The 13,344-nt window shown below is 44.9% G+C and overlaps 1 protein-coding gene across 11 annotated transcripts in view; it reads right to left on the bottom strand.

Annotated features, from left to right (window-relative positions):
• Positions 1 to 13,344, bottom strand: part of ME3 (malic enzyme 3) — a 220,742-nt gene that overhangs the window by 11,446 nt on the left and 195,952 nt on the right. For all 11 annotated transcript variants that reach the window (XM_035265303.3, XM_078339995.1, XM_078339996.1 and 8 more), the window contains one exon: positions 9,539 to 9,648. In XM_035265303.3, the coding sequence (XP_035121194.2) occupies positions 9,539 to 9,648 (110 nt within the window). The remainder of the gene's footprint in view (positions 1 to 9,538; positions 9,649 to 13,344) is intronic.

Below are 13,344 nucleotides of genomic sequence, written 5' to 3'. Positions count from 1 at the left end.
CTTTTGCATCTAACCTGAATGAAGCTGGGCACTCTCTGATCAGGCTCACCACAGTACTGCATGCAAAAGAAACACCAAGTTGGCATCCAAGAAAGCATCAACAAGCAATTTAAATAAGAATTTAAATCACTTAAAGAGAGGGCGAGGAGAATTGCATTGTATGACCATCTCCTGAAATACCCTTTGTCCTTAATTTTCTTCAAAGTCCATTTATTAGGTGGAACTCCCCATTTTCTCTGCCTGGAGGCAAATAACTACATACTTAATACTCTTTGACCGTAAAACCCTGTTTCCTTTCAGTTCTACGGAGTCAGAATTTGTATTTAAAAAGATCTCCAGATGATTTGTATGCCATTCAAGTTTGAGATGCACCAAAATAGATGGCCACTCTAGGTTAGGTACTAGTTTCCTGCCATTGGCTAGAGGGAGTTTTCTGCTCGAGTCTGTTTCAGGGCAGCCTTTTGCCTCCCTGAAAGGATGGGCTGCACAAAGCATTTGCCACCAGATGGCGCCAAAAGTATTCCATCAGAGATGATCTCGTAGACACTACACTCTGGATGGGTCTTTTTCTTTTTGGGTGTCAGCTGTCTTTTGGGGTTAGTTGCAGGTTGAATAACTGGGCTTACTCACAGTAATTCAGTGCTGAATGGGGATTGGAGATAATGGCATTCAACAGTTGTATAGATGAGGAAACCGAGAGAGAAGGTGGCTTGGGCCTGTCAGTCACCCAAAGCAGGGAAAGGGGTTTCCTTCCCAGGTTTGCTTCCATCCCTTCACGATCTCTGCCACTAAGATAGCCCTTCCTGATTCTAGTTGAAGGCAGCAGGAAAGGTGTTATGAGGTTTCCCTGGGGAAGGACAGAATGGGGTGGTACCAGAGGCAGAGGGAAGTGAACCTAGGCAGTAGATGTCAACATTCAGCTGTACCTCTGGAAGGGGAGAACTCAAAACAATGGGAAATCAGATGGTAAAGAATCACACGTTACAATAAAAGGATGCAAGGTCAGCTGCCACTTATTGATCACTCCTATTGTGGCCTTGGCTCTGTGCTTTGTGCTTACCAGCACAGCATTTGCTCAACTAATCTTCCCAACAACTTCATGAACTGCGACTACTGTGCTCCTATTCTTTTGCCCTCAGAAGTGGAGAGCGAGGCTTAAAGGAAATAGAAGTAATCAGGACAAAACTTCCAAATCCTCTCACTACCAAGTCTATAGACCCTCTGCTTCCATGTCCATATACTTGCCTTTACCCCTGTTACCATCAGTGCCTCCCTGCTCCTAGCTAAAGCATCACTTGTGTACTGGATCTCATCATTTTTGCCTATTTGTCCTGTTATTCCCACTCCTATTTCCTGCATATCCAGTTTTGCCCACTCTACTGGATCATTCTTATCAGCATACAAATACATTGTAAAACTTCCATCTTTAAAAAGCCCTCCTGTGGATCATGAGGTCAGGAGTTCAAGAGCAGCCTGACCAACGTAGTGAAACCCTGTCTCTACTAAAAATGCAAAGATTAGCCAGGCTTGGTGGTGCACACCTGTAATCCCAGTACCTCAGGAGGCTGAGGTAGGAGAATCGCTTGAACCCAGGAGGTGGAGGTTGCAGTGAGCCGGGATTGTGTCACTGCACTCCAGCCTGGGCAACAGAGTGAGAATCCATCTAAAAAAAAAAGCCCACCTTTGGTCCTATGTATCCCCACCCTATTTCTCACTCTCCTTTATAGTCAAACTCTTCTAAAGAGCAGAATATATTAACTGCCTCTAGTTTCTTCCTCCTTGGTCCCAATGAAACCTAGTCCAATAGAATGACTGACCCACCTCTTGTCAGGGTCCCCAAGTACCTCCACGTGGTCAAATCCAGTAATCAGTTCTCAGCCTTCTTTGACCTCTCATTAGCATTTGGATCTGTTATCCATTCTTTCCTTTGGGAAACTATTTCTGTACTTGGCTTCTGGAACCCCACACTCATTAGGTACCTCACTGGCTACTTCTTCATGGTCTCCTTTCTGGGACTCTGCTCTGAGGCCATCCTCTGAGGTAGCAAGCTGTTCTAACTACAGACCAGAACTCAAGAAGAAAAACACTGGTTCTTAAGCTCCAAATTACAAAGTTTGGCAAATAAAGTTATCATCTTCATCATTAACTTGCATTTTTGGGGTGCTCTTGGGCTATGCACCAGGGATTTTAAAGCTGGAGAGGAAGCTACTTAGCTGTTTGAAGTAACCACTCTGAGAAGCCCATGGGTCCAGGGATGTGCTGGGACATGGCCTGTGCCCATAAATGCCATGGGCAGCTGAAAGTGTGGCTGGTTGTTCCTATTTGTGACGAAAGAAAAACAAGTTTTCTTTTTCAGAAGAAGCTTTCCATAATTACATTTCCTGCAATCTGATGCTAGAGGTTGTAGGTTCAGGAAATAGCACAAAAGAACATGCTGAAAATGTAGTTTCTGCTTTTAATAGTCAGATTTAATAAAGTTTCCATGCTGAACAACAGATTATTGGAGGAAATAATTTTTACTGCTTTATCAGCTAAGGGAAGACTTCTGACCCAGGAAGCAAGAAGGACAGGAAGAGTTCGGCTCTGTCAGGGTCTGGCCATGGTGGTTTTGGAGGCCTGGGTCCCTCCTGGGACAGGACAACTTCTGCTATGAGGCCACACCTGCTTCCATAATCCATAAGAATTACCTTCCTACAGTAGCTGCTGCTATTCATTTATTCACTAGTATGTGCTGAGTGTTTGTTCTGGGCCTTTTCTGGGCTAGGCCTTGAACAAATAAAGACAAATAAAACAGTCTTGTTCTCAAATAAAACTCTCAAGGAATTGCCAGCATAAGTGTTTTAAAAAATTCATGTTTCCCTTTATTGGACACCAAGCAAAGGCCTTCTAGACTACTTCACTGTAATTTCTGTATCATAAGGGACTTTTCTGGAGCTCCTGGACTCTAGATGGCAGTTCCCTGGCCCATGGAGAAGGTGGGGCTAGGCCTAGTTTGCCACAATTTGGAAGGAGCCAGAAGGAATAATGATCATCTTTTTGGCTTCTCTGGAGTTTCAGCTGTTGCAGTAGCTAAAAGGGGAGGTCTCCAAGGAGCCAGATACACGAGATCTACATGAACCTTAGAACTAGGAACAGTCCTGGAAGTGAAGAACAGCCTCAGAACACAGGACTTGGTGAAAAAGAAGACTTTGGGAACTGGGGAGAGAAAAGGTTAAAGAAATCAGGGGAAATTTCACTGTAGGGGGAGAGAACAAGGAAAGGCCTAGAACTGCTACTCTGTGTAGTGGTGGTGGTGGGCAAGAGAGAGGGCAGTAGACCCCCAATAGCTAGAAATAATCCTGGGCATCTGGTAAACAAGACAAACTAGCTGCACGAAATTTTCAGAGATAAGCCATTCCTGCCTGTCCGCCCCTTCCCTATTGTGGCATATGAAGACTATGCAGTCTCCCACACCTTCCCCATCCAACGAGGTCATCATCTTTCAGGGATGTGTTTCGCATTTCTTGGCTGAGATCCCCACCTCTAGCCCTGGGGAACTTGGAAGCATTATGCAAAGTGGGCAGCCACCATCCAGTTTCACTCCCAGATCCTGGGGAAGAGTGGGATCGTCTAGAGCCTGTGGCTTGGCCCTGGATGCAGTATCCTGGGAGAAGTGAAATGAGCCTTTATGGCCAAACAGAAAGTAGTGAAGAACAGAAAGAGAATTCTAGGCAGAGGGACCAGCACATTGAAAATCATGGAGTTGGTAGAAAACACAGAAGAGTGACTAATTCAATGGGCTGGAATAATAGGGTATTTGTGGAAAAGGGGAGAAGAGTAAGGTGGGGACCTGTCTTTTTTATCCCCAGAGTTCCCCAGTCCTCTGCTCATATATGGCCCTCTCCTCACCTCCATCAAAATCTCTGCCTTAAGTCTCCTCCTTTCCTTCTTCCCTCCAATATCTATGTGTCAGGAGCCTACTAGGCATCAGAGATATTAGTAATAGGTACCATGAACTGAGCACTGCTACATGCTTGTCCCTACCTATACATCACTGCAATCCTTACAACAATTCAGTGCCATAAACGGGTGTTGGTAATAATTAACAAGGAATTGGCATAGGCTACAACCAACCGTAACAGATGCTGGCTTTATAAAAGCATCTTGGCCATTCTGGTGGTACTTGCCAATGAGCAGTTGCAGCTGTTAAAACTGTTAAGTCCATTTTACAGATAAGAAAAAGATGGTACTGAGAATTTAAACCACTTGGGCAAAGCCACAAAGCAGGAAAATGGTGATTCAGACCTAGGCTTGTCTTGGCACAATGTCTAATTGTTATGCATTGGGCTCACAGAGGGTGCTAATAGCCTGACATAACACACAGAGGCCTTAATGGGCTGTCTGGCCTGGAGATTTTGCAGAATTGATGGGCAATGCAGATCCAGGGAAAGCTGGTCAGGTGGAGGATGCTGCAGAGCTGATGAGCCAATGGGGCTTTCCTGGCTGCAGGCATGCTGTGTGGTCAATTTGCACGTGGACCCCAGGGACTCATGGACATTGGGCTTGCAGCACCCTGGACCTGGCTCCTTGAGTGGCTCTCCTTCCTTTCCCTCTTCTCAGCTTGATCAATCACACTGCCTTTCTTCTTCCAGGACTCTCTTTCCTCCCTAAGAGCAGAGATGCTTCTCTGGTCCCAGCTGAAACAACAAAAGTCACCTGAGCCTCTGCCTTTTCCAAAATTCCTGAGAGGCTGCCAGCGATGAGTCAGTGCATTGGCAGCTCTGCTTGCCGAGGACCAGCCTGAGCCTGGGCAGAGGCTTTATGTGGGTCTGAGGTGAGGTGGGAGGCAGAGATGATCAGAAGCCCTGGGGAACTCTCTTCCCTTCAAGTGCTGAGGCTCCAGAGGCCCAGCCCCATGGGGTCAGTGATTCTGAGCACATGGTACAGTGGGACTGGCTGGGGGACAGTCAGATAATGTGCTCTGGGCTCCTGCTTAGCACCAGGCATGGCTCTGCCCTCTGGGAGCTCAGTAGAGTGGGGCTCCCAAGGATTACATTGTATTTTTCCTTGTTCCACTGAGGATGTGAGGCTAAGCTGGTATTCAGAGCAGGTAGCATGACTCTCGTCTCATTTTCATGTGGGTTGCTTGCTTCCAGCCCCCTCCATGTGTGGTTCACAAGAAGATTCTGAGAATCTGTCGCCAGCTCCCACTTGCTATGTGATTTGGTTTCTGTTTACAACTGTGATTGTATGTTGCTTCCTCCTCCCTCCCACACTCCCTCTCGCCCTTCATTCCCAACCCTCTGTGGTTCTGTGCATGGAGGTGCTCCTCTCCATTGTGAGCATGGCTTGTAGTCTTAAGTGACATTGCTCCTCACTTTGTATTTGGAGATAAAGGGGGACAATTCCAGCATGGGCTGTATCTTCCATGTTGGCTCATTAGTCCTGGAATTCCTTACCAGTCTTCTCATTACCCATTTAACAATGAGAACACAAATCAAAGGCTTCTGGCCTGGATCCATCCCTAACCAGCTCGTCACCATGGGCCTCATCTTCAGGTTTGCATTGTGTAGGAGTTAGAGGAAGGAATGGGAACGATGGGGAGGACAGAATGAGAGCAGCAGGATGCCAGGGAGCAGCGACACCCACACTGTTCTAGCAGGGTCTGGATTTCATCCTTAATGAGAAGACACCCTCTACCACCTCACACATGCCGGAGCAATAGGCAGCCTGATGCCATGGAGAGACTGGAGAATTCCAAGTCAGATATAACGGGGTTCCAGTTTGAGTTTTGTGTCTGTCTGGCTATGTGGCCATGAGCAAGCTTTAACCCCCTGGGCTTCAGTTTCCTCATTAGTGATGTAGGACAGCTGTGTTTGTCCCCCAGTGAGTGGGGAGCATTTCCAGGCACTTGTAAGATACTGAGGATGAAAAGCACTTTCAACCTAAAGTTCTGTGTACATGCAAAATGTTATTTGGTACAGTTTGGGTCCCCTGGAAGCAGATTCTGAGATATACTGGAGCATTCCGGATGTTTTTAGGAAGTGCCCTTGAGGGGAAGGAAGGGAAGGAGGCAGAATGGGTTGAGGGGGACGTTGAGCTGTGATGCAGGCCCCAAAGCCTCAGCCAACTCCATGGGGAGCTTGAATTGTCCTGAACTGGGCTAAAAGTTAAAGCCTTTATATTCTCTCATCACAGGGTGAGGCCAGCCTCAGATATGGTGGCGAGATGGCTCTCTGAAGCTGAGGCTGTACCTGATATGCTGACAGCCCTGCCATCAGCTGGGCAACACATCTTTCCTTGAAGGAGGATCTAGGTGGCACATGTCCATGCCCACCTCTTTATGGCAGTTAATGATACGGTCACACCTAAATGTCAGGCTGAGCTGATCAAAGGCTGATTATTATAGGGCTCTTGCCATTCCAGCACTGTTTGCCAGCTCTCCTCATGAGTTCTAGATTGATGGCTTTAGTCTCAAATTTCTGAGAAAAGAATAGGAAATCCCTCTTTTCTTTGCTCTGGGACCCAGCAAATTACCTACCTGGTTTTGCCTGGGAGCAAAATTAACTGTAGAGGCAAGACACAAAAACCAATGAATTTAAACAAATGGATTGATTTAATTGAAAACCAACAGCTCTGTGTGTATGCATGTGGTGTGCACATCTGAATATATATGAGCACATATAGAGGTACATTGATATGTGAGCACAGTCGCCCCTTGGACAACATGGGGTTGAGCTGCATGGATCCACTTATATGCGGATTTGTTCAAAAATATATTTAAAAATTTTTGGAGGTTTGTAACAATTGAAAAAACTCTCAGATTAACTGTGTAGCCTAGAAATATCAAAAAAAATTAAGAAGTTAGGTATGTCATGCACACATAAAATAGAGGTATACTAGTCTATGGGTTAATCCACTATTTATGTTATTAGTAAGGCTTCTGGTCAACAGTAGGCTATTAGTAGCTAAGTTTCTGGGGAGGCAAAAGTTATGCAGATTTTTGACTGTGTGGGACATTGGCACCCATAACCCCCACCTTGTTCAAGGGTCATCTGTACATGAATGATGACCTGGACAAGAGAAAGGCTTCAGGGGCAGGTGTCCAGTATAGACAAACATACATGAAAAGGTGGGTGTACTTATGAGGATGTCAGTTTGTGTGTGTTGACATAACTCATATATCCATTAAACATCTATCATGTAGCAGACATGGTGCTGGGAGCTGGGGAGCAAGAATGGGTAAGGCATGGTTCCTGCTTCCAGAAGCTTATTATCTTCTGGGAAGGGAGGCAATGCAATATAAGCTTTCACAGCCTTCCCTGGGCAGGAGACCCTGAAGTTGAGTCCTTAAAGGTGAGTAGGAATGACTCAGGTAAAGATGATTGTAAAGGGTGAGCACGACTTCACACACAGAACGAAATGTGGGTAAGGATGTCAGAGGAGTCAAATAAAGGGAAGGGCAGAGGGCAGAAGAGAGATCCCAAAGTCTTATATTTTCACTGAAGGGGTACAAACTTTCTCATGAAGAGAGGGTGGCATAGTGAGTGATACTTTCATCTCTGAGGCACATTCTGGCAGCAGTGTGGGGGCAGATGGGGGCTGGGGGACTGCAGGGCCTGGCTGTGTTCCTGTGCCTGTGTTTAGGAGGATATATACACATGTGGCTGTCTGTGTGTCTGTGCAGCTGAAGGCTGTGCACCTGCATGGACTTGTTTTCCACTTCCACCCTCTGGCCTTGGCAGCCTGGTGGGTTCAGGGGACTGGCTGTCCTGCTCCTGATTCATGGGTGAATTTGTGCTAGGGAGCTGGTCAGGGGCTAGCAGGCAGGTGCTTCCTCAGGGCCACGGGCACACTCCCACCTGCTGGGCTAACAGTGAGGTGAGTGGGGGCAGTGAAAGAATGCTTCCGTTGACCAGCACATCTTCCTGGACCCCATAGCCCTGTCTGTGCAGTGTCCTGGCTTGTGTGGGTGAGGCTGGCCTAGCCCAGCCAATGCCTGTCCCAGGTCTATGCAACAGGGTAAGGGGAAGACAGAATGGAGACAGGCTGGCAGGGGGCGCCATGTCCCAGCTTTCTCCTTTTGGGTCTCCTCTCTCTCTGAATACGCACTCTTTGGGCACTGAAATTATATATTTTAAACTCAATTTTCTAATAGTGTGTTCTGGTGCTATCTTGCCTCTTGAAAATTTATGACAAATACAAAAAATCATTGATCACATTGCTTATACCTTGTAATGTGGATCATAAGGGGAAAAAAGGCAACTTGGTTTGTAATATAAGACCTGGGAATGGCATGGTGAATGGTTATAGACTGCAATTTAGAATCCGAATGCCTGGGCTCAAACCTCAACTATATGCTTAATGGCTATAAAAGATACTTACTGTTTTTCTGTCTCAGTGTCTTCATTCATAAGACAGAGATGCTAGTGTCTCGTTGGTTTAAAAGTGTAGAGGGCTTAGAACAGTGCCCGATAAAAAATAAGCATTCAATGATTAACCTTAGCTATTATTACCTGAGTTTGAGTTCTCTTAGATCTATGCCTAACTCACTTGAAGAAAAGTTGTGACCTCTTTGAGCCTCTGGAGAAGTCATCTGCAAAATGAGAAGTTGGCCATCCTTTAACAATCAAGGGCCAACACCTGTCTCTCGCCAACTTACTCTTTCCACCTGACATGGATCTTTGGTTTTAAAAGATTGCTTGGCAAACTTCATTTGTTAAAAAATCATCAAGGTTTCTCTTGGACTTTACAAAATGCTAGGAACAGCTCACAATGATCCTTCCTGTGCACTCCTAGATCAAGTGAAATGAATCCCTTTCCACTCCAACTTCAGACACTGGCAACACCACAGTAAGAAGCAAGTGCCTTCAGATATTTCTGGGTTACAGAATAGATGGCCAAGTGGAAGCTGAACTAGAAGCTGCTTCATGTTGGCTTTGGAAGGTTCTCGGTTCCTGGTGTCAGTGTGTCTCACAGGGCCATTATGAGCAACAAGCACGTCAGTCAAAGTCAGAGAAGGAATTGTCCTGACTTCCTGATAGGGACACGCCTTGTATTTGGAAAACCTAAAAGCAAGTTATTACAGCTGGGGAAGGCCATTTTTATGGTGATTGGTGTTTTGGTCTGGTGAGTTTTACAGGTTAGTACTTTCTGTAATGTTAGCTTTGTAAATTTTCACCATGCTCTTCCAAGGCAGTTGTTATCCTCCCTATTGACAGGATGATAAAACTGTGGTCAGAGAAGTGATTGATTCAAGTTCATCTTGCTAGTAAATTACAGCCTTGTTTAGAATTTCTTAGATATATTAAAATCACATAATTCTTACCTACCTCTGAAGTAGTAATGATCTTCATTTTGTAGAAAAGGAAACTGAATTCACAGAGTTAAGAATTAGCTAAGTAGGAGTTAAATCTAAGTTTAATGTTCTTTCTTCAGCAGCTGCTGGCAACAAACCAGTTATGAGGTGACAGCCCTTCCCCACCCCTTTGGCATCCCAGTGAGGTTTGAGAATAGAAGTTAGTCCCCTGTGGCTTTATCAGGTGGGTTGGAAACCTACCTTGGATGTCATCATTGAACATGCAGTACTTGTTACGGTATTTGTTGAGCAGGCGGAAGGCATTGGCATTGGCAAAGTCTTCAAACTGGATGAGGCAATTTATTCCAAACCTGTGTGGAGGGAGAGGAAAGAACCCATGATTGCCTCCCTGAGGCAGATCCCTGACAGATCCCAGGTTGCCCTGTGGGGTAGGGAGGCATGCGCCAGGGGTTGGGAGGTGGCATGGCTCCTTCATCTGTGTTTTTGCCACTGGTTGGCTCCTGGACTCCTGGGCTTGGTGCTCTGCCTGCCCTATCATGGATGAGGATGGGGAAGGGAGAGAGTTGGTCAGCCAAGCCAACATCACCATAGCTAAGGTATGCTGGTGGCTACCGTGGCTGCCATGGCCAGCCCTCGGAGTGACGAGGGCTAAGGAGGGGTGTGCCCTCTCTGTAGCCTGTGGTAAGAAGAAAGCTCATTCCAAGTGTATGAAGACAGCCCAGCTTCCCCTCCACAAGTAGGTGGGGAGCCCCTGCAGCCTCCAAATCTCTCTCTTACTGGGCCATGAGACCTGGAGTTCTCCTCAGAGACTCCTGTGGCATTGACCTCTGGTAAGATGAAAGGATAGTTAGGAAGTTAAGACACTGTTATCTACTAACATCTTGGTGAAGTTTTTCTTCAACTTGCAGGTGTAGAAGAATCAGTGATTGACCTTGTTTAAATACAGGTCACCAGGCCTATCTCACAGACAGTGTCACTCAGTGAGTTGAACCTGCATTTTGAACAAGCACCCAAGATGGTTCTGATTCTGACAGCCCAGAGAAACCTGAGAAACAATGCCTTGGTGAGTGAAGACAATGGCCATTAAGATGCTTGATATGCCTTATTTAAAATCCACACAAGCATTTCCTCCTAGATTTTATGGCCTTCCCTTAAAAGTGACCGAGTTCCTTAGAGTTTTGTAACCTATTTTTCCTTTTAACATTGTCTGTAAGGAAGCTGCGAATGAAGTTTTCTCCTCATTTGCAACAGGCCCCCTCAGTCTGGGCTTCTGCACACGGATTTCCCCTTTACTCCATTCTTGCTCTTTGATCTTGGTGTTTAATAGTTCTGTTTGTGTCTCTTAGCGTTTCTAGAAGCCAGTGTGGTATGGATTGTTAACAACTGCTTAACACATGGATAAAAAATCGGTTTCATCTCATGGGTCAGTTTGTGACTGAGTAACAGCATCTGAAGTCATATCATTGAGGAAAAATGTCCTGATTGATCCATAAGAAGTGTAAGGGCATGTAACAGGTAGAAGTGGCCTGCCCTTCCAACCTGGTGTGACCTAACAGCTTAGGACCAGCTGTGGAAAGATTTATTATCTTGTTAGAGAAGGTGGGTGGTACACATGCTCTGTGGCTTCCTGTGCTCTTGGGGCATCTTTCCGATGAGGCTGGTGGCTATGAGAGGGTGACGAGCAGTGAAATGGCCCTCAAAACACCTTTTCCAGCCTTATAATTTTGCATGGCTTATGCTGTCTTGCAGAAATACCAGTGGATGGGCAAATATTTGTTCCTGTCATGGTCCTTCCAGAACTTTAGCTAGTCAAAGCTGTTAGTGGAAGGACTGGGAGATGGATTTACTTTATAGGGGCAGAAACACAGAGGCAGTGACTTGCCACAGTCTAGTGCTTAGAGTGCTGGGTGTGGGTTAGAAGGCCATAGGCTGGATCTGGCTCTCCACATACAGTTGAGTGAACTGCACCTGTCACTTCATCTCTCTATTCTACCTCAGGTTCCCATCGTCAATGGGCACAATAATATCTAGCTGGCCAACATCTGTGAACTGCTGTGAGGTTTAAAAGCTGAGGGTGATGTTTTTCCCCCAGCTTTATTGAGGCATAATTGACAAATAAAAATGGCACATATTTAAGGTATACAATGTGATGAGTTGATAGATGTGTACAGTGTGAGATTATTACCACAACCACACTAATTACCATATCCATCACCTCACATAGTTACTATTTTGTGTGTGTGGTAAGAAAACTCAAGATCTACTCTCTTAGCAAATTTCAAGTGTATAGTACAGTATTACTAACTAAAGTCTGAGGCTAAAGTTTAGACTGTAAAATGCTAAACACAAATGCCATTCTGGCCACAATTCTTATTCTGTCATAGAGCAAATGCTGATGGAGGTGGGGTCAGGGGCTCACTGTGTCTCCCCACCCACCATCCAGCCCTCTTTCCCTTGTACTGTGAATAGAAATGATAAATAAAATGTCCCATGCATAAATATAATGCCATGCTCACCAAGCCAAAATTTATTGTGAATTTCAAGTATTTGGATTGGGCGGGGAGGAATGGAATGTCTTTGGTTGCTGGTGATATTTTGCTATATATAATTCCTACAAGATTCCCAGTGTTGCCCCACAACTGGCCTGGAGCTAAAATGCTGAAAAGGTCAGACAACAAAACAATGTGATGAACATTTTCTGTCTCTCTCTCTCTCTGTCATACACACACACACACACACACACACACGCACGCACACACCCTTTAAGCAACACTACCATTCATTCACTGAGGTAAAAATAAGGCAAGAATTATAAATAAATACCTTTGTTCAGTGCATGATTATTATTTATATTTAATTCAGTTTTATATAAGAAACCCCCCTCCCTCCCATGGAGCAATTTAATGGAATATAGAATAAAACCTCATTAATTTAGGTCACTTTAATCCTAGCTTGGGATTGCATAAGAGGCCATGTGAATTCATCCAATAATCTGGACTCATAGTTCCTAGAACTCATTGTATTTAAGGACCCCCAGAATCCCTTTTTACCTTAGGTACCCACTCCCTGGCTGCTTCCAAGAACTTGCATCACCAGGAACTACTCCTACTCTAGGATTTCACTCTGTCCCATCTCAGTCTCTGACCATAGCCTTTCCTTCTATGTCTCCTCACTTCAACTGCACCTGCTGTTTGTCTGCACAAAGGCCTCTGGGCCCTTCACCATGTTATTCCAGTCCTTAAGCCTCCTCATTATGGGTTTTCATGAAAACAGACCACTATGCAGTCTGAACCAAAGGTGGTTACTTCATGGTGCTACTGTCTTAGCACCACTCATTCAATCCATCATCCACCTATTCATCTATCATCATCCAACCATCCATCCTCCATCCTTCATCAATCCATCATCCCTCCTTCATCCATCCATCTATCCACCCATACATTCATCATCCCTCCATCGTCCATTCATCCATCTGTCCATTAACCCATCCATAAATTCATCTACCCAAAAAACATTTATTGAGCACCTATGATGATCTAATACTATAGTTTAATATTTTAGGAAGGGGTGGATCCATGAAGGAGTTGGTGGAAACTTAGTGTTTGGAGTTTGCCTGCAAACTTTTAAAACTAATTAAAAACCAAGTAAGCACAGAAACAAAATTTCAAAGTGGAAATTTAAATGGCTTAGTGAATAAACAAAGTTTCTCACTTCATCCCTGTACATCCAAATACAGTTAATGAGCTTTGACCATAACACTAATTTAAATATTATCAATTGCTTTACATATTCATTAAAATATTAACAACAATGGTAAAAAAAATAGCTAACTTTTATTGAGTGTTTATTACCTGCTGGGCACCATGCTGAGCCCTTTACGTACATTATCCTAATTAATCTTTACATGAACTTATGATGTAGGCACTGTTTCCAGAGAAGGAATCTCAGCTGCAGATGGCAATTATTTGCCCACAGGCTCTTTACTCTATTGCACTTGGTAAGTGGTGGAGCTGGAATTTAAATCTGGTTCTATCTGACTCTAGAAC

Source organism: Callithrix jacchus, chromosome 10, assembly GCF_049354715.1.
Source record: "Callithrix jacchus isolate 240 chromosome 10, calJac240_pri, whole genome shotgun sequence".
NCBI lineage: Eukaryota > Metazoa > Chordata > Mammalia > Primates > Cebidae > Callithrix > Callithrix jacchus.
The sequence above is the reverse complement of the archived record's forward strand: the minus strand, read 5'-3'. Positions and strand labels throughout refer to the sequence as shown.